Here is a 27,363-nt window from a genome sequence, read left to right on the forward strand (position 1 = left end):
AATCAGGGTGAAAAAAATCTCAATGCAGCTTACAGAGAGAGAACAGAGATACAATGATTTTTTTGGATGATAGTGGAAAATTTCATGACAGGAAAGATGTATGCTGTCAATAATAAAGCTACTGTGGGTTCAGCATCTGTTTTTTTTTCAAGTTTAGTAGTCTATAGGATTACCATCCCATCTTCTGTATTGTTTATCTTATTTTTCATGTTGCTGGTAGATCTAGATGCTCATAAAACTTTATGAATATAAACTTTACCCTTTTGTTCCTGCTTGTAGTGCACTCTTGTCCTGGGCTAATACTGTTGGTTTACAGTTGTTCGTGCTGAATTCTAAGATAATTCTTTTCTGTGAGGCAAGGAAAGAATGTTCATTACACATTAAGTGCTAGAATGATGTTAGCTTTAAAATCAGAATTGAAAATAGATATGTGAAAGGAATGCTTAAGTTCCAATGCAGCCCCTTTTCCACTACTGCGCCATAAAAAGTGTAAAACTTATTTGTCTGTTCACTTACCTCTAAGGTTAGTAAAGATTAGCTGTAACTGCTGGACCAAACAGGTGCATTTCCTATCCTACTTTAATGGCAACAACATGTAGAACTTAACAGATAAAGCAGTCATCATCTTCATTAATCGTAATACATGTTCATTCACATTTGGTTTTTTGTCCCTGTTAACATATCCTGACAGATGATTGTCTTTTCAGGTATTACTGCAGTTGCTGTCTTTTCCCCTCCACTTTCCTTCACTCACTTTGCTTCCTTGGCCTTCTTTGTGTACTAAAGTTTTCTTCTAGGTTTTCTTCAAAGTGTGACTAATTGCATGAGTTTTAAAAGGATTATTGTGTATCCTTCCCCCCCCCCCTTTTTTTTCTTTTCCTTTTTTTTTTTCCTCCTTATTTCCATTCCACACACTCATACTCTTAGAGTGTGAAAGCTCAGTGCCAAGGACATATGATGTAGCTTCAGATCAGAGGCCAGATATCTCAAACTATACTTGCTGGATTTTGATTGACTTTGTGAACCACCCTCACAAGTGTCTTGAGTGTGCGGTTACTAAACCATTGACTTAAGTAAATAGAGTCTATCTTTCCAGTGGTAAGGCAATGGGTGTCTCCGATCATAATGGAGTAGTTTATTGTCTCCTTATGTTGCATTGACTCTATAGCTGATGGACATAATTTTCTATAATTATCTGGCTCACTCCACCTGTGTTAGCTAGCTCCTATTATCAAAGGTTTTTAGGTGGTCCATAACTCATTTCAGTTTTAAATAACAATTTCTGGGTCAGATTTTCAGTTCATGGAAAAGCAGTAGCCAGCCATTTGTTGTGCATGTATAAATTGAACTTAAATAACTTCTGATGAAGGTACACCTTTTTAATCTGTTAAGAAACTAAAGAAGGGAGGAGATAAAACAGAAACTTAAAACCAGTTAATCAGCTACAGCTATTACACAGTAAATGACTGTAAATCATACAGTGGATATTTCATAACAGCAGATAAATCTCAATTAGACAATCCTAAATGCTTGTGGGTGGAGCTATGAATATCATTATGCAGTTAGTGTATTACCCTAACAAGCAAACAGATCACACCCCTTAAATGAAAGGATTGATCTGAAAAGTGTTTGAACTTATTTGAAATTAATTAGGAATCTTTTATACATTTCTCTGGAAAAGATTGGTTTCTAACAATTTAAAATTGTAAAAAAATAAAGTATACATGATAAAAAATCTGGCTATCTCATATAACTTATTTGTAGTATTTGGTTTTCAAACTACCCTATAAAGGAGTGGTGAATTTTCTTTAAGTCATTTCTTTTATTATTTTTTTGGTCAAAATGAGACCAAAGATATCTTCTCACAGTCAGTATTGTGACAAATGTAAATGATAGAAAGGACCAAAGAAGCTATTCAGCTAACTTTTAAAATCAATAGTAAGCCTAGTGAACAAGAATTTGACTGAAAAACCAGCATTGCAGATGTGGTAATGGCACTGCAGTGCATATTATTGCCCCCAGATTGTGTTGCTTTTCCCACCAAGGAAGATGCATTTTTATTATTACCAGCCTTCAGAGACCATGCTTTGCCTAATGTTTCCCAGCACTTTACTGTTCTGATCATTTCCTTTGAGGTGCTGGATTTTGAAGGTTTTACCTGAAATTGATAAGTTTTCTGTGCTGCTGCAGCTTTTCTGTAACTTCTTTTCGTAGCCCAGTTGAGTTTTACTAAAGTTCTGCAATGTTGTTTTCTCTTGCAGTTCATTTTCTAAATTAATCTTTCCAGCCAAGAGATACATAAGAATCTTCCTGATAGCTTTAGTCTTTAAATGAGGAACTGGCTTTGCTTACTAAATTTGATTTTAGAGTAGTTTATACCTAAATATATTGTACACTCAAGTATCCAGTTTTATTTCCTTGGGTCTTCAAAGGTTTTTTTGCATTTACCTATATGATAAATAATGTCATACTCTTTGGTATGAATAGGGTTAAAGGAATCTTGTAGACATCTTACTAAAACTCACAAAACTGTTGTTCAGTGAAGCCTCAGTTGGAAACATTTTTTTTTCCTATTTATTTTGGCAAAACTTTTACTTTCTCAAACTAAAACAATCGGTAATTCTCTGAAGCTTGTACATGAGTGACAGTGTTGGTCTTTGTGACTATACATCGGCCTGATTCTGTAGTCTTAGTGCAGAGATAGGAATGATTTTCTGGGAGAGTCATAGTTTGAAAATAGTTTGTTGTAGGGTGATGGTCTTTATTGAGTTTGAGTATATAAACTACTGCTCTCCTATCATGTCAGGAAATCTGTTGCAGGTGACAGGGATCAATATGACCGAAACCTACCACTCTACCTTATTCTTCTGCATCTGCTTGTCAAAATAGCATCTGCTTTGTATGTAGTAAAACTGGGGCTCTGGTTGTCCATTATAGCATTAAGACCCTTTTCCTTTGCCCTTTTATTGGCTTTCTGCAGCTTTGTAGGGAATAGATTGTATAAAGCATGCCCCTGGAAAGCAGAGGCTGTTAAAAGGTTTAAGACAAATTTGTTTGAAGACAAAGAGGGCATTGAGGAAGATTGTGGAGAGGGATTGAAGGGCTTTTGCACTTCAACAGAGCCTTGTTTGTCCAAGACTCAGTCTGCCTCTGAGTTCCAGCAGGCTGCTGAGAAGCAGGCCAAGAAAAGACCTTCCAAGACCCTGTTCCCTTCATCTGAAGTCTGCCATCTGGATGGAGGATGGCTAGAGGGTTCCTGGAACATATAGAAAGGAATCTCGAGGGCTGAAAATAAATGCCAGTGGAGACAGGAAGTGTCTGAGACGTAGGAGGGTTGGAGGAGGGGAGCTGCTTAGCATCCCTGCTCTGTAGGTCACAGTACTAGTAAGGATGAGAGGCAGATAAGGAGAGCCTCTGTGCTGCACTGGGAGGTATACAGTCTTTCCTCCAAGGCCTAAGCCCCTCTCCATTTACTGCTTTATGTATGTGGGGGCATTTTAGTTGTTTGTTACAGGGGTTCAGAGTGAGTCAGGTCTTTTTCTCTCATAGGAAGGAGTGCTTAAATTTGTAGCTTTTGGCATACTAAGGATTTTGAAATAGAAAAGGTTTATAGAAAGACAGATTGATGCCAGCTGGTCTTAAATTTTATCTTGATGCTGCTGTGTTTGAGTTGTCATGAAGGTGTGCGTTAGTGGGGTATGATGGTTGGTGGGGTCTGTGGCAGTCGGGTCAGATGATGTTATGAGTGGACTATGCTGCCCTGAATGATTTTTCTCATGTAGTAAAGCCAGTGATCTGGGATGTTTTATTCCTTTAGTGTGCTTCAGTAAGTGTTGTAATACTGGAGAACAGTATTCTTCCTTTTTGGGTTATGAGGTTGGCATAGTCTTGGTTATCTTCTCTGAATGGAAATGCCAGCTAATCACACCACTCATCTTTTCTTTCTATAAGAACCTGTTATATCTCAAAAAGAAAACTTTGAGTGAAAATTCTTTGCATTGCATGTTGTGGTTTTTAAGGATAACCAGTGTTGTGGTTTAAACCCAGCCACGCAGCTTGTTCACTCACTTCCCCCCCCTTCTTGCCCTCCCTCTAATCCCTGAGGGATGGAGAGGAGAATCAAAAAGAATGCAACTCCCACGGGTTGATATAAGAACAGTTTAGTAACTAAGGTATAGCACAGATCACTACTGCTACCACCAATAATAATAATGATAAAGAGAAGTAACAAGGGAAGAGAATACAACACCTCAGCACCAGCCAACCGATAACTCCCCTCCCAGCCCGACCAAGCACCCACTGATACCTCTTCCAACCCCGCAGTCTCCTAGCCCTTCCGGGTAACTCTCAGTTACATCCTGGGCATGACGTGCTGTGGTATGGAATACCTCTTTGGTCAGTTTGGGTCAAGTGTCCTGTCTCTGCTTCCTCCCGGCTTCGCCTCCTTTCTGGCAGAGCATGAGGCTCACAAAGTCCTTGGCCAAACCAAAACATCCTTGTTATCAGCTCTGTTCCCAGGCCGAAAGTCAAAACACTGCACTGCACCAGCTACCAAGAAGGAGAAAAATGACTGCTACTGCTGAATCCAGGACAAACAGCCAGGTAATGGTGAATGTTTTTGCTTTGTGTGCTGTAAGTATTAAGTTGAAACGAGGTAAGTTTTGTTTCTCAAGATATTTCAAGCAGCTTCTTCCTAACAGTGATCTTTGTAATGCACGCAATAATACTGACTCTTCACAAGATTTTAGGGCTATTATCATCTAAAGAATGCTCTCAGAAGGCCAAGACATTAATAACTCTAGATAAAGTTAGACTCTGTGTGTAGCTGAACTTCCTTCACTTTCCTTCACTTAATGCTTCTGAAAAATGAAAATTAAAAATGAGAGTGTCCTCAAACATTCAGTTTATATCCCATATGAAGCTGGTGGTAACATTTCTTATTGCTTCCCTTGGAAGCAGAGTGTGCATTAAGTGCCTGCTAGAACTGAGCAGTAGTAGAAAGGCCTTTCTGGGTAACAGGAGATTTGCAGAGAAATTGTTTTATCAGGTACATGCACTGGCAGCTGCCTTGGTGAGATCACTGCAGATAGTTTATGGTTTGGTTGAAACTTGATGGGGTAATGAGGGTGTGATACCTGAGAGTAGAAGGCACAGGTTTGCAATGAGGATCATGTCAAAGTAACAGTAATTTTCAGGTTCCTCATGGTACTTGTTCAGTAAATTAGCGTGTTAGCCTAATGTTTTAATACAGCTGTCTGGTAGGATTATGTAGCTGAAAGACCATATATCTAACTGACAGAAATCTTAGTCTGGAAATTCTAATTTACATGTCAACCAATATGCTGAATTTGAAAAACTATATGAATATAATAAACTTGTAATGGAAAAAATACATCCTTCCACAGCAAGAACTTCAGTGCTGGAAGATGTCTTGTTTTAGTTTCCCTCTAAATTACTCACTGTATCATCGCTTACAGTGTACCAGTAAGGACTGTAATTATTTCAGAGACTTTGCACACAGCTACCATTTGAATCTGTAATTAGGGGAAGTGCAGGTTGTCTGTGCTTAAGTTAAATTGTTCTTCAGCTGCAGTATGTATTTCAGACTCCATAGCACAGAGTAGAGCTACATAGTGTTGCGAGGTGAAATACTAATTTATGCATTTAAATGTATCTTGCTCTTGAGGAAGAAATAAATAGTGGATAGCATCATCTGTGTGCCAGCTCATTACCTTGTAAGTGGTTGGTTTTATTAAAAAAATCAATTAAAAATTAAAAATCCTTAGATATTTTAGGACTGCATAGTGGTAAGCTACATTCTTTGATAAGAGGAGTGTGACGTTCTTTTCTTTTGCAAGCTTTTCCAAATGTTGTTAGTTTTTTCATAGAGCAGTAGTTTTCCAGAAAAGGAATTTCAGTAGTTTGTCAGAGCTCAAATGAGTCATCACTGATTCTTTGCTGGAAGTCTTAATCTTTCTTATTGTTCATATCCTACATTGTTGTTAACGAATATCCGGATTTTAGGTTGCTGTTGCTTTTGCAGCAGTAATTTAAACAATTTTGAAACCTTTCTTGGCTTGTAATATATGTAACTGGAGTGCAGTGCAGTATGACAACATGGGAAGGGCATACCTTTCTTTAGGTACGAGGAAAGAGCACAGTGTTATAGTCTAATTGTGAGCCATGCTTGAAAAAATCCTGTATTCTCAAGAAGCTTTTTGAGTTCATGGCAGTGTTTTTCACCTTTCTGTCATGATCAAGAATAAGGAAAAGACCTTTTAAATTGAATCTTTTTGCACTGTCTACAGAGAAGGACAAAACAGCTTAAAGATTATGACACTTAATTGTTTCTAATAAGCTTAATCAAATCTTACTACAGTCACTTTACATCTTCCAGCACTTGCTGTTGTCCTTTTGTGGAATTTGTGAGATTTGTTATAGCAAAATTATGGGATTTTGTTAAAATATCTGGAGGTGAAAGGTGGAATTTCATGTAAAAAGTTTCATGTAAACCTACATGCATATGCATTCCTTATAGTACATCTCTGCTTTCTGCCTGACTCATAATATGAACTATTTCTTTGTTGTCATGGAATCTCTGCAATAGGAGGGTTGCTGGTCAGTGCTGCACATAAGGGAAGCAGTTGTTTTTTGTGTGACTGTGCCAAAATTTGTGCACTGGGAATGAAAGAGAAGGAAAAGTTGGCCTTGAAAGTAAGCTTTATTCTAATGTGAGTGGAGAGAACTTTGTAGTATATGGACTTGAAATTATCTTGGTCAGTAGGTTAATTGAAGTTGGTGACATATATTAACAAATGTCCAGGTGTTGTAGTGACAGTCCATAAATCTGTTAATGAATACAGAATATCAGTTACTCTTATAGGAACAGGGGAAATGGGAAGAGGCAGAGACATTAAAAGGGTGAAGCAAGGACTCTGGCTCTAGATTTGTGGTATCTTGTAGGTGCTTGCATAAATTGTTTATCTGGTACTTGAAACTTCAGAGGCAGAGATAAGGCATCTCGCTTGATGATCCAAATTCTTCAGTATATATTACTTCATAAGTGCAGTGTATAAGAAAAATTAAATGCTGTTAAAAAAAATAATGCTGTCAACCTGCAACAAAGCTTTATGAGAACTATTGTCTGGTATGGGTCCAAAAGAGACTTGTGCCCTGGTAGTGATTCACAGAAAACTGGCCTTGGTTTTTCACCACTTATGAAGAATAAAGCTTTTTGTCACTTAAACTTCAGATGGGTATGTTTTTAAAGGTTAACAGCAAAAGTACAATAATATCCCTTCCTAGCTTTCACTGCTCTGAGCTAAGCTTTATCTTACTTTATTGCAATGTAATGAGTGTTTTGTTTCTAGAACAAGTAGATAATCTGTTACTGTACCAGGATGTGTGGAGTCTGGTAGTAATATCAACAGAGTACAATTTTTCATTGAATTAGTTGTCAGAAGGAAAAAAATGAAGAGCAGTGATTTTTCTGAATGATGATATAGCCTAAGTTTTAAAAATAAATTGGGTTTCAGCTGTTGTTGTGGAAGTTGATTTGTAAATAATGTGTAGGGTTAAAGTATGATGCTTGTTTGACGCTCTCAATGTGACTGTAAAGAGCTGTTCTGGGAATGCAGCAGTTGATTCAGCATCCATTCTGTTGAATCCCTGGATTGAATTTAATTGGAAATGGAGAGCTTTGCTAACCTGTTTAAGGGTTGGTTTTTGTTTTTATTTGTTTGTTTTTTAATAATACTTTTTGTAGGCCTTCTCAGTTGTGAGATGAGTACCTGAAAAAATGAAGGATCCTACACTGGTGCAGGAGCTTAAAGGGTAGGCGTGAAGAAGAGTACAATATAAAAGCTAAATACCTTTATATGGGTGCAAATTACAACTAAGGGGAAATGTAGATAGGTAGAGGAAGAAATGTCAGCTCTGCTGGAGGCAGACAGGTTTGTAGTTATTGGAGATTTCCTTCTTTCATCACCTGGAGCTGAACCCAGTAGTGCACTTTGTCTAGCTCGCTTGTCTAGGCTAGTGCAGAGCAAATGCAGTTGTAAAGATGCTAATGTATCCTACTGGAACTGAGTGTTTACAGTCAGTATGTGCGAGAAGGCTGCTTTAAGGCCCGAAGTCTTTAACTGTCGCATTTTGAAGTTGCTTGACGTGCATGCCCAAATTGCTTTAATGTGCATCATTCTGGATATGTACTGATTCGGAGAAAACTCCAGGAACAAACTTGCCAGCAGAGTTTCAAGTTGACAAACAGGTATTCCTTATTGCGGCGCCGGGAGACACGGGGGATAGCTCCTCCTAACGTGTCCCCCCGAATTGCTATACAGGTCATCCTTATATGGTCACTGAGCATATTACATCATTTTCCAAAGAGTTTCCGGCATGCATACAAAAATGTGGTTGTCTTTAAGGGTCGTTTACTTTTCCCAACAAGCTTAATTAACATTACAGACATAGCAATCATCCTGGCCTTCTATTTATCAGTTAGTTTAACTGCTCCCATCCTGGACATCTGCTAGTCCGGGATACTCCCTAGTAGATGCTTACACCAGCTTAATGGGTTTATTAACACCCCAAGCATAGCAATCATCCTGTCCTTTTACTTATCAGTTAGTTTATCTGTGCCCACCCTGGACATCTGCTAGTCCCAGATACTCCCCATCCCCAGGTCCTGTCCTTCTATTCTGCTTTTCTCACACCTTTTGTACTGAGGTCCCGAGGGCCTGAAACTATGTCAACTACCTTCAAGCACCGCAGTTATTTTCCCTTACAAAGCCATCGAACTTAACATTACTTAGAACTGATTACATTTTGTAATTTTGTGCCTCCTTGTTTCAGTACCAGGTGGCTAAAATTCAGAGAATAAACACCTTATTACTCTGGTGATATCTTTTAAAAAGTTGCTCTGACTATATACTTTTAAAAATTTTAACTATTGAACTAAAGTAGTCCAAGGACAACCTGTACTGTGGTTTAGTATGTTTTTTTTTTTTGGTTTTGCTTCTAGACATCACAGAAGCCAAACATTCTGTATGCTTTTACTTTTAAATTATGTGACTGCAAAGATAGAATCAGACATATTTTGCTAATTGCTCCTTTACAAATTTTTTTTACAGTAAATGATATTTACCCACAAAATAAGTGCATGTTAACATTTCTTGGCAGATAAGATTACTCTGTCTCTTTAAATATCTGACAGAAGATGGTGTCAACTGGACAATAGCGTAGTGTGAAAATCGCCCATTATGAGCTGCTCCAACTACTGGAGACTTGTAAGCTCTTAGCACACTGTACTATTTGACCCTAAGCAATTTTTGTGCCATTTCACTAAAACTGGAGAATGCTCCATACTGCAGAGATGTAAATGGCCTGGCTAATGATGTGGCAATCGACCTTTTGAAAATTGTGTGCTCATTAGCATAGTCTTCTTGAGTCCTCTTCACGGCACTGTAGGCAAGAACACTTTTATTACTGTAGGATAGTAACTTCAAGCAAAATTGCATGAACTTGGGTTAAGAGTCCAAACTAAATAAGTAACTAACAACAATAAAAATAATAAAAAAATAGATAAATAGTACATGTTCCAGAATAGCATGTTAGGGGAATTCCCTTCTCAATTTGCTGTGCAAGATTTCTTTCTCCCTCTTTTGCCCATGTGCTGGAATCTAAAATTATGTTTAGAGTGGTTTTAATGATGGCTTTCGAACTAATTCTTCTGAATCATGAATGCAAACTAACAGCTCTGTGGTTGTGAACCTGAACATTTATACATCTGAGATTTAGGTTAAATCCCTGTTGTGTGAGTTGAAATTCTGTAAAAGAGCATGTGTGTAGAAGGAATGGCTCAGACAGGTACCCAGCCTCATTTTGATAAGTTCCCCAACCTCTGTGATTGCCTGTGATTCATCCACCACAGTTAGTGGAAGTATACAGGTAAATAAACAGGAAATTCCACCTGAACATGAGGAAGAACTTTTCTACTGTGAGGATGACAGCATTGGAATAAGTTGCCCAGAGGGGTTGTGGAGTCTTCTTCCCTGGAGATTGTCAAGAGCCATCTGGACACAGTCCTGAGTAACCATGTGCTTTAGGTTGACCCTGCCTGAGCAGAGAGATTGCACTAGATGACCCCCAGGAGTCCCTTCCAATATCAACCATTCTGTGATTCTGTGAAACACAGTGAGTCAGGTTAAAACGTATGACTGTAGTCTTAGTATTCCTTTTCAGTCCTGGAAGTAGTACAGATGGAAACATGAAAAAGGAAGCGTAACACCAGTGCAGTCTTAAGTAAGCAAGCTGAATACATGGGCAGGAGAGACTCGTTGTGGGGAAAGAGTAGGCTGTATGTGATATGTACCCTTAGATAGTCTTGAAGAAAAAAGTATTTGATTGTCATATGCACATGTGAAGGTGCACATGGTGCTAAACTGATGATGGTTAGAAGTCTTTCAGAAACACTCATGAGCCTTTCAAATGAAAGGCTGATACTGCCTGAAAAACATGATGGTTTTGAGTCAACTCTGACCTGTCATATGAAGTTCTGTGACTTCATTAATTTGGCAGTCACTGTTTCAAATTTAAACTGAGTTGCTTTCTGGTTGTTCAGAGTTTTCAGCCAAAACGTGGTTCTTTCATCTAAGCTTGTCTTTGCAGCAAGATCAGTCACTCCCGTTAAGCTGGTCTTCTAGGTGATGGCACAGTAAAAGGATAAAAATTCTGGTGGTAACTTAGAAATTCTGCTTTTAATGTTGAGTCACTCCATCTTTTGACAGGAAGAAAATGTTTCATTCCCAAAACAGGACTATTTTGCTTTGTTCTGCCAGCTCACTTTTTGCCTTCTCTCTGGGAGTATTTAAGATCAGCTTTCTAGATTAAACACTTTTAGGCTATGACAATGTATAGGATGGGATACATAATGTAAGCGAGGGGTTAAGGATTGCCTTTGATTGTAAAGCAGTCACATAAGCTAGACAGACTACTTCTCAGTTGGAGTCTGTAAAACCAGAAATGTGGCCAGGCAGCAGTCGTGTAGAGTTTGAATTTAGTGGCTGGTGTACGTTTTTTTCTAACTTGATAATGGTAGAATATAAAGTAAGAATCCAGTAATCACACGTTGCCTACAACGTTGCTTTGAGAGCTGAGCTCTGTGTTCAGCAAAAATCTTTAGAGAAAGTAGGTGTGTATACATATAGAAGAGAGAACGAAGGGCAGTTATTCAGAACTGAAGTGCAGTTTCTCTCATGTAAGAAGTATTTTGAAAGGCATGAGGCTTAAGCAGTGACATTTGAATTGACAGCTGAGGACTTCAGAATTGTGTTATTCTTTCATTTGGTGCTTGGTTTTACATAAGTCAGTTCAACTCATAAAACTAGACTTTGTATCTTCTCAGTTTCTGGCTGCTCAAATGCTTCTTAAAGTATCATTATTGCCATTTTAGACATTGGGAAAAGGGGATTCCAAAGTAGAAGACATGAGCTAACTAAATGTAGCAGACTTTATTCCTGGCTGCAGAACATCCAAGTATTGAGGAATCATTTATAGCTACTACCTATCAGATTTTGAAAGTCCAGTATTCCGATCTAACTAGATTTTTACTTGATATTCACTGCTGTGCCTTACCTAATGCAGTGAAAATGCACAATACAGATGATACCCTGTGTGCCTTATCTTCAGTAATGTAGAAAGACAGAAACAGCGCTGAGATTTTGATTCTGTTTCCAAACTGTTTCCTTTTATCTGTTCCACTTTATAGCTGTTTCCTCCTGCATTTTTCCATTCTGATGACTGTAACAATCACTGAGATGAGACAGATTGCAGGGATTGTGGGCTTTTTCCAAAGTGCTGTAAGAATTTCCCAAAGTGCTATATAAATGTTAATGTTCTGATGTCCTGAAGTACTTTGACTGGGGTGAAGTATTCTTGTCTTTTTTTTGAAGGATGGATGACTGGAGTTATGCCTGGGGTTTGTGTACCAAGACTTTTTTTGTCAGACATTTGGGGTCTTGCAAAAATGCAGGTAACAGCAGCTGAAATCCAACTTGGCAAGAGCTTATTTAGGATCACCTGAAAGAGCTAGTATTCAACTGATTTGTGTTGCTGTATTTGCCGTTGATGCACATTGTATTTTTCACTCTCCACTTAATTTCAGAGAAGCTGTTGCATTATCTGTGTTAATTTAGAATACTACAGAATAATCTGCAAAAATAATATTTATTGGTTTTGAGGTAGTTGATTCTCTTTGAAGTTGTATCACGTAAATCCTGTCTGCTAAATTAGTCTACAAATGTAGGATGATAATTTCAATGATCAGAATCTATGCTGAAATGTTCAGTTCTCCACTGTTACATTTTCATACCAACCAGTCAGCAACTGACAGAGTAGCATACAGCTTCTGATTGTGGTTGTCTTCCTGTAGCATGTTTGGCTTTATAGTCTTTTTTGCTAAACTTTGGTGTTGTGTTGTCCTATGTCTGCCTCCTTTGGCTAAAGCCAACTATTTTCCATGAGTGCAGAAGCATTCGTTTGTTTAGATTTTTACTGGATGCTGAATTCTGGGGAGTTGATCAGGATTCCCCTTCCCAAGTAAGCATCTTTACACATACCTTTCAGACCCATCTAAGTTAGGAATGGCAAAAGAACAACTTAATGGCAGCCAGATATGTCATCTTTTGCAGGTGCAAATGTTAGACTTGCAAAGTAAATAATTTTCTTAAATTTATAATATTTGGCAGTAAGAATCTGCATTTGCAGTCTGAACTTGGGACTTAAGTGAATTTCTGTTCCCCTAATACAAGAGGAGCAGTGACAGTGATAGTAATGGTAAGAGACGAGTGAATCTTTGAGGACACTGGGGAGGGTGTGCAAGAGCAAGCACATAATCTAGTTTAAAAGGAGATTCAGAGAGTGAGGGTCTGACATTTTTCATTTGTTTCAAATTACAAATATTTTAATGACTAAGCACATAATTGTATATCTCCTTACCTTTTGTACTCACTAACCTATGTGTAGCACGCAGTCTCCCTTATAAAATTCATACTCTTACTACCCAATTGTATTTCCTGATGTGTCTTTATTTTTAATGATTCATTTTGTATTTGGCCAAAATGACAGCTCTTTTTTAATACTGTTAGAATTTTTCTTCCTTTTTCTTTATTAAAGGTTTATATAGCAAAAGCTTCACTTGCAGTATACAAGCTTTCTGTATTGGAATCTGGGTACTGTTTCATCATTAACAAAACCAATCTGGATTTGAAATTTTTAGTACAAAAATTGGTTGTAGCTTTTAGCACCTTAGTGTGAGGCCACTTAGTTAAATTGAAAGTTTAAAAAGAAAGCGGGAAGAAGCAAGCTGTGCAGCAGAAAATACTTTTTCTTTCCGCTTGTTTTATGGGGATTTGTACGTGCCTGATCGCATGTAGCTGAGTTTAGCTAAAGTCTCTTTCTCAGAAATGTCTCTCCTGTTCTCCCTCCATGGTACTCCCAGGCTTCTCCTGGATTATATCATTAGCTAAATTTTGCAGCAGAGACTTTTATACCGACTGGGGCTTATTGGGTGGGGCATTTTGGTAAATCATACAGTTGTTTCCTGTTCTTGGACTGAAGGGGCAGTGCCTGCTCTAAATTACCTGCTTGCTGCTCTTGCCAAGAACATCAGTCTTCTCTTACTATTTATTATGCTACTTTATGAGCCTTCCTTTGAGATGGACGAAGTTTTGGGGGCTGATCTGAATGGGGGTCTTCATGCTCTATGGTCATTTGCCACAGTTATATAAATAACTGTTGTCCACGTGGCTCGTTTTAATGGCCATCTGCATGAGGCAGGGCAACTTTCACCTCTTACTGGAAAACTTATTTTGCCCCAGCACACTTGTTAACCCCGTGTAGGGATCTCTCTCTAACACTGAAACTAATAAATTCTGTCTAGCTGCCTCTGTTTTTAAAGCCTTGAAATCAGGTAAGTTAAAAATAATGCACTCAAACACTGTGAAGTGTGATACCAAACTTGATACCTAACTCCTTTGAACAGCCCTCCCAAAGCGTGATCTGTTCATGTTCATTTGCTCCAAACCTACCTCCAGGAAACTGCCCAAAATGTGGGATCAAAGCAGGCAGTGTGCCAAGGGTTTGTGTTTCAGGCAGTTTGGCACACACTGAAAGCTTGGTCTTTCCCGTACTAAGCCATGGGCAGACGTCCATTAAGAATGATTAGGCAGAATTTATATAAAGGCGTTCTGTGATGTTGTGTGTGCTTTTTTTTTTTTTTTTTCCTGCTGCTTTTTTCCCTTCTCCTGTCCTCGTACTTGAGAAGTTTTGTGTGGGTGTGTATTTTGTTCTAAATTTACAAACCTCGGCTTTTGCCCTTGTCCGGCAGAGACTGCTCACCCACCCTTTTCCGTTTCCAGGCGGATTGCTTTTCTGTTATTTCAGTTCTCTAACTTTCTCCAACACTGTCCTGTTTTGCTTATTAGGAAGTTCTTGCAATAACCCTTTCAGTGCTGCTGTCATCTTTGCCTTACATCAGGACTGGTTGTGGTATTCATTTAATAAAAACCTTCTCTTAAGCAAATTAAGGACTTCTTACATGTTACAGGTTTCTGTTTTTTTTCTTACAGGGAATGTGATACGGCTTTCATTTCTATACTGACAACGGTAGTGTCCCTGCGCAAGTTTCTTTTCTTCAATAGTAAGCCAAAACCCTCACTGAAATGGGATTTCTTTACAGCTTTGGCAAAGAAATCTCTCAGCTCTGAAGCTGAGGCAGCTCTATCTTCATGTGTCAAATGAATTAGCAGAATTTTGGGAAATATGTATTTCCAGCTATGTCTTAGAGTAAATTTTCCTGTTCTCCTACTCCTCTTTTATTCATTCTCTGTACAGCAGTGATTGATGTTGACCTGTAGGATCCTTGTTTCTCTAATATGAGTGTTTAAATTAAGCCTGAATTAGCTAAGTAAAGTGAACTTGACTGACCCACTGTTTGGTGCCCTGGGTGATGTATGAACTAATACAGACTGCTGTAAGCGTGTAATCAGACCAGTAAAGTAGACACAAATTTGCTTCTTGTAACAATTTAGTGCTTCATTGATTAGCTTTGGAATTAACTTGGCCAGCCTCTAAGTGCAAGTTATGATGCAAGGCAGTAGAAAACAAGGTTAAGCATTGGGTTTGTGGGTATTTTCTGGAAGAAAGGGAGTAAATTGTTCTCTTCAATAGCATGACAAATTCAAATAGTTTTTTTAAAACTGTTGTAGGGAATGGGTCAAGGATACATGTATAAAATAACCTTAAATGCTGTAAAAGTAACTTAAACACTTGTGAAAAGCCATGGCTCTGGAAAACGGGGTACCTATCGGCACACTGTCTCCTCTCTTTCCTGACCAGATGTGGATAACTGAGGTTGCTAGTGAGTGTTTCTTTTTAGATGTAGAAAGATGTTTCATTCGTATGCAAACTCCCCCTGGACGAATAATTAAGCTTTGAGTGTACTGTAGGTCTTTCCAAGTAGTAGAGGACTAGCTACTCTCTTCTGTACGAAGCTTTTTACTTAACATGTGTGTTTCCTTATTAAATGGATATTTTTATTGTTATTTTTTTAGTATTAATTGAAACAGATTTTTTAAATACTGTTTTCAAAGCACAAAGTGGCTGGGAGGTGGTTGAAAATGGTAAATCTAAATCATCCATACTAATTTCTGTTACTTAAAGAACTGTACTTTGAGCTAATGCCCAGAATTACTGGTCCAAATAGTCCTGTTGAAATTCCCCCCAAAAACAGAGCAGTGGTTAGATGAATATTTAGCCTTAGAACAAACACTCCATGCTAAAGTTTATGGATTCTGCTTGGGGAAGGGAATAAAAGAGAAGTGGCCTGTAAGAATGCTTTATTTGTCAGAAGGGATCTTAAGGCGACATAAAGGTATTTTCCCTGCTCCCATGTGTTTTCACCACAGTAATGATGATTCAGCTTGTGTATGCTCTCTGGAATGCGTACGTGTAGGGAGAAAGGGTTTCTTTAGGTGCAGCTAGCTGAAAATAGTGTAGGAGATAATGTGTATACCATATTGCTTCACCATGGAGTTGCCTACTTCAGCAAGTTTGTATTTATTTTCATGTTGACTAAAAATAAGGGCGTTTTTATCTTTGTAAACCAAACACATTTTTCCAGAAGACCTCTCTGAAGCAGGAATTCATTGTTTCTGAAGCAGTTGTGTTGGTAAGTAGGCCTTAGCTGTGTTTCTGTGGTAAGTTCTTTTGTCCATGATAGCATTTTGGGATCCCAGCATCAGTGTGGTTGGCTCTGGCTCTGATTGGACAGTTTATATTTAGTTGCTGGTTTCCTATAATAGTTTTCAGATGGAGATGTTAAAGAACACATACCCTTGTGCTGCTGTAATCCCTGAAAAAGGATGGGGGAGTGAAAAAGAAGAAAAGCATTGATGTCTTTTCAGCAGAAGTAGAGTTTGGAAAAAAAAAAAAAAAGTAGCTTCTTAAAGCAAGAGAATGCCAGAACTTATTTTTTAAGAAATGAGGTAGCCAGTAAAACTGGCTCAGAAAATCTGTGGGTACATTGCTTAAATTTTGCATCCAGAAAGGAGCTTAAAAAAGCTGTGGGAAGATCTGTTGTGGGTTTTTGTTTTTTTTTTTTTTAAATACAGAACTTGTGATTCTGCAGTTTACAATAGTAGTGAGTTGCTATTAAGTAGTAGGCATCAGACACCACCTCATGACCTGTGTTCCATATTGCTGGTGCACTTCCAATGCAAATTAGTAGATACCCAACCCACCCCCCACCCCACCCCCCCGTTGTCATATATGATTTAATTTTACTGTCAGATGTGTCTTTTAATGAAAACTGAAGACCTACCAGATTTATTCTGAGCCTGGGTTTAAGATAACCTCTCCAGAAATCCTGTCTTTAAGGAAGAAAACTGAGTTCAGTTTTTTTGTTGATTCTGGGTTTGCAGAGCATTTAGAAATGATCTGTACATAAATTCTTTTGGTTTATTAGCTTTGACTATTTTTAATTCTTTAAATTGTTAACCAAATAAATCATCCTAGTTTTCTTTGATAAGCTTCCAAGAATGTGCCTCTGCTTTTATCCAACTGCATGCGGGGACCTGACTTGTAGCTTTTCTGTGGCCATAGTGAATCTTCACTAACTTGAGGGACATCAGAGCCTGACCATAGCAACTGGAAGAATCGGACCCAGATGCCAGCCAGCACGTAGGTAGGATCTTTGCAAAGTTGATGGTTGAGAAGAAATTGAAGTATGATTCTTCTCCCCTCCCCCCCCGCCCGTGATGTGTATAACAGCAGAGAGCTGCTACCACTGTGGTAGTAATGTATTGCACCTAATTGCAGTCCTGGCCAGTATAACTTATTTTGAGGGGAAAAAAATCTGAAGTGCTGAAATCTAGTTTGCCTCACGTGGTTACACAGCACAGTTTTCATTCTGTCTTCCATGGGAAGCAAATCATAGAAAGCTAGGAATGAGGCACAGCTATAGGAGGCCAGCTATTCAGTCCTCAGCTAGGGAGCAAAATCATTTCAAAGGCCTGCAGGCATGTAGACTTTAATCTATTCCTGTACTTAAAAACAAACAAAACCTAAACAAAAAAAATCTAAACTGACCTGGTTTGTTTCTTAGTTAATTCAAGTCCCTTTGTGATGGATAGAGCAGAAGGAACATTTTGTTTCCTTTTTCTTTACACCAGTTTCTACATTCTTGGAAGGTATTACCTGGTTTTCCTCCCTCGTTTTTTCTCATCTGTGAGATAATATTCTTCTTGGTGCTCTCTGGGCTCCAGCTAAATGAAGACATCTATCTTCAAATAGGGTGCCAAGGGTTGGGCACGATACTCCAGCTGAGGCTTGATAGATGCTGCAAATTGCTTTCTGTCTTGCAGAGGTAGCATATTTGTACAGCTCAGTCTCATTGCCTTTTTCAACAGTATGATGTTGTTGGTTTCTGCAGCCTATAATTCATTGTAACCCTTTTTTCTCTCAACACTTGTGATCTAATCAGTTCCTAGATAGGTATACTTTGTTACTACCTAACTGTATAATCTCAAGCACCTAAAAAGAAATAAAGCAATTCTCCTACTTTTAGGCTGGATTTCTTTAACTTAATTTTCAGATGACAGCTCTGAAGGAACATTGCAAAGATGGGATCAAGATGAAATTCAGCTTGACAAACATATTGTCCTTAGATATTCCGACCATTAAAATACAGAATAATGCTGTACTCAGGCTGGAGTTCTGTGGGACCTTACCTATTGCTTCCCTCTGTTTAAGTAGTGAATATTTAATCTTTGTATTTGGGTAGCATGCAGTTTTCCCATTATGCCGGAGCAGTTTCACCTAGGCCACAAGTGACAGTTGGTCATTTCAATATTCATTGTTGAAAATGCTTTTGTGTGATTTATTACTTGAGTCAGTGCTTATTTGCTCACAGACAGTGAATGATCAACAATTATCTGGAGCAATTTTTGCTTTGTGTGGTAGATTCACCCCTCTGGTCCAGGCGGTAAGCTCTGCAGCTGTTTAGTTCACATCTATCAGGGAATGGTAGGGTGAACAGAAAGGAAGAAAAACAGCCTCATCAGAGACAGTGCAGTCGTGTGATTTATGCAGGGCAGCCTGCCCAGGACTGGACTGCTGCAGGGTATTTTTCTCTGCAGTGCTGGAGCATGACTTTAGATCTGCTTGGTTTTAACTTTATACAGGGAAAATAAACCTCTTAACCACTAGCTGTGTGTCCCTTTCCAAATGTGTAGTTTCCAGCTTGATATTAGGGGGAACCTCCCCTCACAGGGTCTGAATATTTAAGGCTTCTTGTTTAATTGCCTTGTGCTCCCAGGGTAGTGCTGACTACTTGATAGTCACAACAGGGCTCGTGAGGAGGAGGGAATAGATCTGAAGCTGCTTTCAGACTAATTGGAAAAAGAGCAGCTCACCGATAAAATAGCTTTCTACAAGATTTATTCTTGCACATGCAGGGAGTGGTTAAGGTATTTTATAAAACCCCTTCTCCGTGAATATTTGCTGCTTTTCCTTGGTGGGCAGCAAGGATTTTGTCAAGTGTGTTGGGGAGATTTTACACCTCCAGACTCTTGTCTGGCTGCAGGCAGTTTCCTCTGGGCTTCCTGCTAAGTGGCTCTGGTGGCGGTTTTGCATTGTTTCTCACTGATGACTCAGAGAAACAGGAAAGAGGTCCCCTGGTGAACAAAAAGCACAACCACCAAACAGGTGCCTGTATTCTGGTGTAGCAGAGGACAAACCACCTCATTCTGGATTTTTTCCTAAGATTGTTATCTGCAAGTATGAGACTCAAGAGGAATGGTTCGTACACACTGAATGGGTAAGAGCGAGCCTGCATCCTTTTTTGAATCCTCACCGTTAAAACCACGTGAAAACGGAAGCCTTTATTTTTCTTTCTAGTGATGGGGTACATGAAATAATGACCAACTCTTTAGTCTCAAAAAGAGCAGAGGATCAAGGCATATGAAATATGCTGCTTATTTAGGTTGGTCTACATTTTATTAGGTTTGTTTTTAAAGTGTATGCATTTTCTGGGGGCAGGTTAGAGTTGCCTGTGTGTTAAATTGAGGTGGATCTGCTCAGTAAAACCAACAAAGCATTAGGAACTTTGTGATTCCCGAAGAAATGCCTGTGGTAATTATTTTTTTATAAGCAAACATCCTATGCTTTTAGTAAGAACAAGAGCTCAACTCCTTAAATGTGATGCTCCCCGATAGGGAATACAAATGATTTTACATTTTGTCAGTCTAAAAAATAAGTTTAGTTTCAAATACTTAAAACTTCTCTGAGCTACTTTACTAGTTTTGTCGTTTTGAAAATACTGGTTTTGTGGGGGTTTATGTTGTTTCCCCCCCATCTTTTATTAAAGAAAGATTATTATTCTTTAATAATATGAGAGGATTATTAAATTCTCTCAGTAACAGAAAATATACCATTACTGGAAATAAGATAACTAGCTAGATATTCCTTGTTTAAGGAATATTTTTGTCAAACAAAAAATAGGGAATTTTCAGGTGATAGTATTTTTTTTTTAATAATTGCATTTGATTTTACTAAAGCAGATTCTTTTGTGTCTTCATATGATGTAAATTTTATTTCTCAGCACAGCATATCTGAACTGCCTGTCAGGTGACTTGACAAATGAAGAAAGTTGTCTTGCAGTGTCATTTTATTTTGCTGCTGCTTTTAACCTTCTGTAATGAGTAAGCATTGTGATCAGTGCTTCACTGTCTTAGTGCTTCATGGCTTAGTGCTTCATTCCTGAAAAGCCCAGATATATAGAGTGTAAGTGTGCAGACTAGCCCAAAACTGCCTAGCTGCTTTAAACTGATGCTCCATTGTGCACCTGGTTGTAAATCTCTGCATAAGAAAGGCAAACAGCAGACCAAGCATGTCAGATAGGAAGAACTTTGGCAGTGTTGTTCAGATGGTCTGTACTGTTTTTTGCCTACACTGGCTTGCACAGTGCCACTTGGAAGGGTCCTTTGCTTTGCCAAAATGTTTAAATTTGGGTGGGTTTTGTTTGTTTGTTTTGATTTTTTGTTTTTGATTTTTTTAAATTTGATTTGGATTAGGTTTTTAAAGGCAAACTAGATGGATGCTAACACATTCCTGCCTTATCCTTAGGCTTTTTTTTTTTATAACTGTGATACAAGTTTCATTATCTGATTGCATTTGAAATCAGACATAATTGAAAGTTACCATCCTACAGTATTTGCTTTTAAGCTTAAGATAAGTTTGTCACTCAGTGGGATTGAGTTTGTAGTAGATGGAGGTTAAGAATATATTAGCATTAACTTGGGTTTTCTTGCAGAGGTTTTTGACCCTTTGAGAGATTATTTTAGTTTAGAGAGTCAAGTAAGAAATTATGCTGAAATGCAAAGCATAATGGATATTGCTTATGCTAAAGAAAGTTTTCAGATTTTAGTTATGGGAAGCACAATCTCTAATTGATTTGAGGTTTATTAAAAATAAATGCATGGGATAGAACTTCAGGGAAATAAGTTGTGCAAGATCACCCTGTGCATCTGTTCTGCCTTGTTCTAACTTGCAGGATGCTGTATAATAATTTAAAGGAATTTCAGTTGTTGTGGCCCAGTGCATACCTGCATTATATTTTACAGCAAGCATTTAGCTGGAAGTGGTATATTACAGTGAGTAAAACCAGTGGCACCTAGATGCTTGCATGGAAAAGAAGCTTCAACTTCTGAGTTTGTGGGAGACTCCAATATTATCTGATTCTAACATGCTGATGTGCTTTGCTCTATTAAACAACAGATGCTGAGGAGTGAATTTATCTAATTAAAGAAATTCCTTTTATGTTTATCTCTTCCCTAGATGGTTTAATAATGCAAGGTAATGGAAAAAGAGCTTCAAGTGTGTTTTCCTGTTTAGCCTAAACTTCTGGCATGTCAGCAGAAAGGCTTGTTTTGATCTGTAGGGGTTTTTGTTTGGGACAGCGTGTTCCTCTTGACAGGTGGAGCAGCACTCTCTTGCTCAGGTCAGTTGAGGTAAGGGGAGCTGATTGGCATGGAATGTTGGAGGGCAAATACAAATGCAACTGCAGCAGGTACACGCACATGGCAGGGACATAGCTACTGCAGCATTAGTCTTTGCAGTGTAGTGCATGAATTCTGTCAGCTTTTTTTTTTTTTTAATAAAAGTGGGTAGTTTGTACAGCCAAATGTGCATACTTCAAAATAATCAGTGTGTTCAGAGATATAACTGCAGAGTATGGTGATAAAATCACTTGAGTATACTCCAAGTCAGACAAGGCGGTGGCACACTAAATATTTAATAATGTTACAAGTTAAAAGGTTATGTATCAGGAGCAATAGGAGGGGATTCTTTGCCTCAAAGGTCACTTTGACCTTCCTAACTGTGTTGAATTTTATTTTGTAAACTGGAGCTGTTGAACTTCCAGTAAGTTCACATTTAAAGTTGTAACTTAGAATCTGTGAGGGAGAACAAGAATTCTGTTTAAACCCTCAGCTTCTGAAAGGGCAACTTCTACTTAGGTACTTTATCCAGATCTTAAAAAGTAAATAAACTATGCCTAAATCTTTTAAGTTCTCACATATTGATTAATGAAGCTCTAGATGGTGTTTTTGTTTTAGGTGGTTCTGGTATCTTGGATGAGGCAATTAAAAAGAGTGATTGCAGAAGCCCATCTCTAGGATACAGGGGTTATGTGAATGCCTTTACATCTTCTGCAAAAAGATGCTTACTTTTCCTGTTGATAGTTCTGACTTTGACACTTACAGCTTTTGATCCAGTTTTAAGGAAAATTTTGATTCTTGCTTTTAATTTTGCTTGTAAGCAAACAACTGTAGCAAGAGCCATCACAATGATTATTTTTTTTTCTTGGTATGATTTGATCAGGCTCTGATTGCACTTAGAAACTCATAAAGGGGGAGAAAGACTGCAAGTGGAGCTAAGATACTTGAAAATGTTTTCAAACCTAATACCAGTGAAAATCTCCCCCTGCCTAGCCTTTCTTCTGTTCTGCTCTAAAGCAGTTGATACTACTGTAAGAACTGTACAAATATAAACTGTAAACACAACTAAAATCCAGAGTTTCACTTAGAAACAGTGATTTATAGGTATTCTTTCAGCAGGTCTCACTGGACATGGGCACGTTTGCTCTTGCTTTTTGAAGTGGGTAATGGTGACACGTTTGTGGAGACAGGGATTTGGTGCTGAGATTTGTCAGAGGATACTGATGTAGGAGACCTACCTTATCTTGCGAAGCTGAGGTAGAAATCTTAACTGCCAGCATCTCTTTGACAATGTTGTTAAGTCAGCTTTGCTGTTACTTGCTCACCTAGAATATGATTGTATTTCTTTGCATTGCAAAGCTTCTTTTTATAAATAATCTCTTTTGAAGGTCATCTTAACTTGGGAGATATCCCTTTATTTGCTTGGTGCTATGTTTGACAGTGAAAAATGCACTGGCACTGTAATCTTTTCAGCATCATTTTCTTTTCTCTTTGTAAATGTGTCTGTGTTTTTGTGGGTTTTGGGGTTGGGTTTTTTTTTTTTTGGTGTCTTGTCCCTTTAGCGTTTGGAATTACTGACAGTATAAGTCTTTGCGCATTGGTAATGTGTCAAATATTAGACATGTTTATTAGGCATCTATTTCCTCTTTTTCCTCTAATGAGTTAAGGAAGGGTGTAAATCCAAAGCATGCACTTCACAAGATATGACCTCAATGCACCCAAAACAAATACACAGCTTGAACTTTGGTGGTGTGATCCAAGCTTCCTGTGCCTTTTAGAATCATAATATATGTGCCTACAAATTCCTATAACATTTGTGGTGATGCAGATCTGTGCCTGTGCTGGTTTACATTTGCAATGGACATGCCCACTGTAGGAAAGCTTTGCTGCTGTGTGCAGTTTTAGAAGTGAAGAGCTCTTTTGGACAGCTGGCAACTTGCTGGCCTTGCTTTAAATATCACAGTTTACCTAGTAGACTGTTTATCAGTATAAAATTGCACCCGAATTGGGATTTCTGATGACCCTGATCAGTGAGCCAACATGATGCCTCATCGCTCTCTTCTGCTTGGCATGGCAATTTTGACAAGGCCATGCAGCTCTGCAGTGTTTTCTAAACCAGTGCAGGTTTAGAAACTTGTCAGCTATCTGAAAATGACTTAAAACTAAGCAATGACCTCTCCAACTCCTGCATAGTGGCCATCCCAAACTCATGGTAATGGCAACTGGACAAGAGGTTATTTATTGAAACGGATATATAGCACAAAGTAAAATGTTTAAACATTAATTATTTTTTAACTTACCATCATTACTGTACCTGACTTTGCACTGCTGAATAACTGCTGCACGGCATGTTTTCCTGGGATACTTTTTAGTGCCAAAGGAACATAGCCAGATCATGCATTCTGAAATCTGGCAGGGGTGAAAGCTTTGAAAATGCATTTTGCAGCCAGCATCTCAGTCAGTGCCTGTGCTGCTGAGGAGCACTTGCTCAGTCATGAGAAGTTTGTGTTTACCTTGTGATGTTGGTGTTCCAACTGAGAATTCAAACAGTTTGACATCTCCCTTCTCCTGCTCAGTGTTGCCCTTGCCCTTCTGAAAATGCTCTTTGAGTTCTGCTCTGCACAGAGACTTTTTTTCCCCTTCTTTCTCCATTCATCTCAGGGCTATGTGTACATGAAGGCATTTATATATGATCAAAGGCAGAAGTAACTGATGCCTTGAAATAATTCAAATTTGAGACAACATACTTAGGAACATCTTAATGATTAGTTGTATGCTCAGCAGACTGATAAAAATATTGTTGGCCCCACGATCTGTTTCCTCTGCTCCAAACCACTGCTTTAAACTAATGACTGTTGATTTTGAGCCAAGCACTGAAATTGAAAAAGCATTTCTTTTTCTTGTGTGCTTCCATCTTGTACTGATGCAAAGCAAGCGAAGGAGAAAAAGTTCTATCTTGTTTGTTTTGCCCCCAAAAGTGCAAACTGGGAAAAGGATAGTGAGCCTGCTTCAGAAGGCTTTTTTAGTTGCAAATGCAGGAAAACTAGCAGTAAGGGATGTGACCAACAGCTTGTGAAAGCTTGTTGAAATAGCTCATCTGGCAGACAGAATAATATGAACACCCAAATACCTTATCTGAGGAGAAGCAGCTGTTTGAACTGCTTTACAGTCCTCCCAAATTACCACATCCCTATCACATGAAAAAAGGGAAAATCTAAAGGGTAGCAATAGAGACTGTTATCCTTGGAAAGCACAGCACAGATTTATCAGATTAAGGCCAAAAATGTAGATTCTCCACTTCAGTTTTTGTTGGATAGGGAATCCATTTTTGGAGAGTCTTCTTCAGAATGCTATATGGTGTCAAAAAATGTAAACCAAGATGCAACGCCAGCACTGCTGACTGAACTCTGTCTGACTTAAGGTGATCTTAGTACTTTTTCGTCAGCTGTAGCCCTTTGTGCTCATTTGTAATATAGTACAGCTTGCTCTCCATTTTCTGAAGCTGACAGTGATTTTCATTCATGCTTCAGTTACAAAGTGAGGTGGCTTCTCAGGTGTCATTAAAATGTCCCTTATTTTGTTATTTTTCAGAGGAGGGTTACTGCAGTGTGTGCAGGGATGACAGAAAGGACTGCTGGCTGTTGCTGACCACTGCTCTGTGCTCTATGCCTTGGAGGTTCGTGAGTGCAGGTTCTGGTTGCCGTACTCCCAGTGCTTTGCTGAGAAAGACTCCCCTGCCCCCCCCCTTTCCTTATTGTTACCTCTCCTGTAGGAACTTTGGAGAGGGATGGGGAGCCATCAGAACCTGGAGAAGCAGACTGATGATGAACACAAGGGTCTTGAAAGCAAGCAGCAGGGCTGACAGTGGTCTCCTTGTCACTGTCTGGTGACAATAACTTACCATCTGCAGCAATTCTATGACATTTTGGTGTTATTTATGCCCTGTCATTGTCCACCGTATATGAGAAGATTACAGTATGTTTGCCAAGCGGAGGGAGATGGAAATACGGTTCAAAATACTGAACTACTTCTAGAATTGTAATTCTGAATCTTTTCCATTAATCTCCACTTTCAGGAATGGTGTTTCTTTTATAGAGAATGTGGGTATTATTTTTGTAACTGTTGTCCTCTGTGTTCAGCCTGGCTGTTCTGGTCGCATTTGTCCTACATCACAAGATCTCATATGTGTTTTCTTTGGGATTTTTTTTGCATGTGTGAGCATTCAACAGTAATTTAAGTATTTTTATATTAATTAACAATGTATGAATAAAGATTTAAACTGTAAGCCTTATATGGAGAAAGTATTATAAATGTAATGCTTCCAAATAGAAGATTTCATTAGAACTCGCTCTGTGAGTCGTTGTTATATTAATAGAGCTGTTCCCAAATATGGATTTGGAAATGGGCCTTCTTCATGGTCAGTGCTGCAGATGACATACAGAAAAGTATTTACATGCAATGTCAAATGGCTTTTGGGGGGGTAACCTCTTGATCAGTCACTTACTCAGATCAATAGCATATATAGAGTAATCTTGTAATACAGTTCTAAAACTGTAGTTTTTTATGCCAGATGATATTTTAGTTGGAAAAATCTTTGTTTTCATGTGAAAAAGTGGTTAAGAAATAAAAATCTCAGGCTATGATATAGAAAGACCTCATTTTAATATCTACTGCCCAAACTGCCCTGATCACTTAGTTTCCTGTCTTTTGGAAGTATTTAAATCAAAGAATAACCTATAGAAATATATGGTCATTCTCATAGGTTATCTTTGTGCAGCTACCAGTTACTTCTTCACAAATACCAGAAGCAGAGACATGATGTTGCAGATCGTGCGTGTGTGTGTGTGTATGCTTCTCCCTCATATTATTTTTCTTCTCTCCCCATAATGTTGTGTGTACTTACTGGAAGCGTCTCACCTCAATACACAGAAAAATGTTGTGGCACAAATTTGCTCTTACACAGAATCTCAGGGGATGATAAATGTTCATATTAGGATTTGAGTATTACAAAGATACTGTTTCATTAACAACCTGGGGCCAGAATAGGGAACAACAAATCACTTTTTTTGGCACTTTCTGTACTATCTCCCTCCCTCTAACTAAACTGCTTTGTAGAGTATGTAGTGTGGTCAGGGCTTATAATGAAGGTGGTATATATGCAGGGTTAAGAAGTGTCCACCAAAAGTAGCCATATAATTTCTGTTCTACACCAGAGCTATTAACGTCCTAATTTATAGCTCATTAATAATAATTAGTGGCAGTAAATTAACTGTAAATTTTTACATCAGTTTCTGTGAATTAGAGATTCAGTAGCTTGATATGCAATGGACAGTTTAGTTCTACTTTTCCCCTAAGATCTGAGTACTAGAGCTTTTAGTGGGATATTACTGTGAAAGCATAATGAACAAATGCATTAAATATAGTAAATTTAAAAGCATTTTTTCAGTGAATTCAAGCTTTTTATTAAAACAGAATGGGAGCTTATTTTCTTCCCTTACCTGCTGTCAAACCATGCCTACAGTAATGATGATGTAAATTGAGGCTTCTTTCCCCATAGCTGTATTGAGGGGACTTCTGATTAAGGTCCGCTCTAATGCTAAGAAAGAAAAGTAAAGCAAACCCTGATAATGATTTCTTTTTAAATATTCCATTCCCAAAGCTCTGCGCTGCCAGTGATGCAAGATGAACCATCACTTTTCTTAGTGCTGCTAGCTCAGCTAAAAGGAAGTGTGAGTTCTTTAACTTGTTCTGTGTGGGACAGAACAGCAGCAAATGCCTGTGCCAATGGATGCTAATGAAGCATCCTGCA

General features: G+C 38.4%; 1 protein-coding gene across 3 annotated transcripts in view; it reads left to right on the forward strand.

Moving 5' to 3' along the window:
- The window catches only part of MOB2 (MOB kinase activator 2), a 120,053-nt gene that overhangs the window by 39,356 nt on the left and 53,334 nt on the right, over positions 1 to 27,363 (forward strand). Inside the window, exon 1 of one of the 3 annotated variants that reach the window (XM_061463140.1) lies at positions 18,898 to 19,375. The exons of the other annotated variants lie outside the window; for them this stretch is intronic. Coding sequence (XP_061319124.1) covers positions 19,338 to 19,375 — 38 coding nt within the window. The 5' untranslated portion in view covers positions 18,898 to 19,337. Of the gene's footprint in view, positions 1 to 18,897; positions 19,376 to 27,363 lie in introns of those variants that run through there. 3 annotated transcript variants of the gene reach the window in all.

The sequence above is a fragment of the Pezoporus flaviventris genome, unplaced genomic scaffold, assembly GCF_033815535.1.
Source record: "Pezoporus flaviventris isolate CSIRO_AGI_PZ_B2104156 unplaced genomic scaffold, CSIRO_AGI_Pfla_v1 ptg000036l, whole genome shotgun sequence".
NCBI classification, from domain to species: domain Eukaryota; kingdom Metazoa; phylum Chordata; class Aves; order Psittaciformes; family Psittacidae; genus Pezoporus; species Pezoporus flaviventris.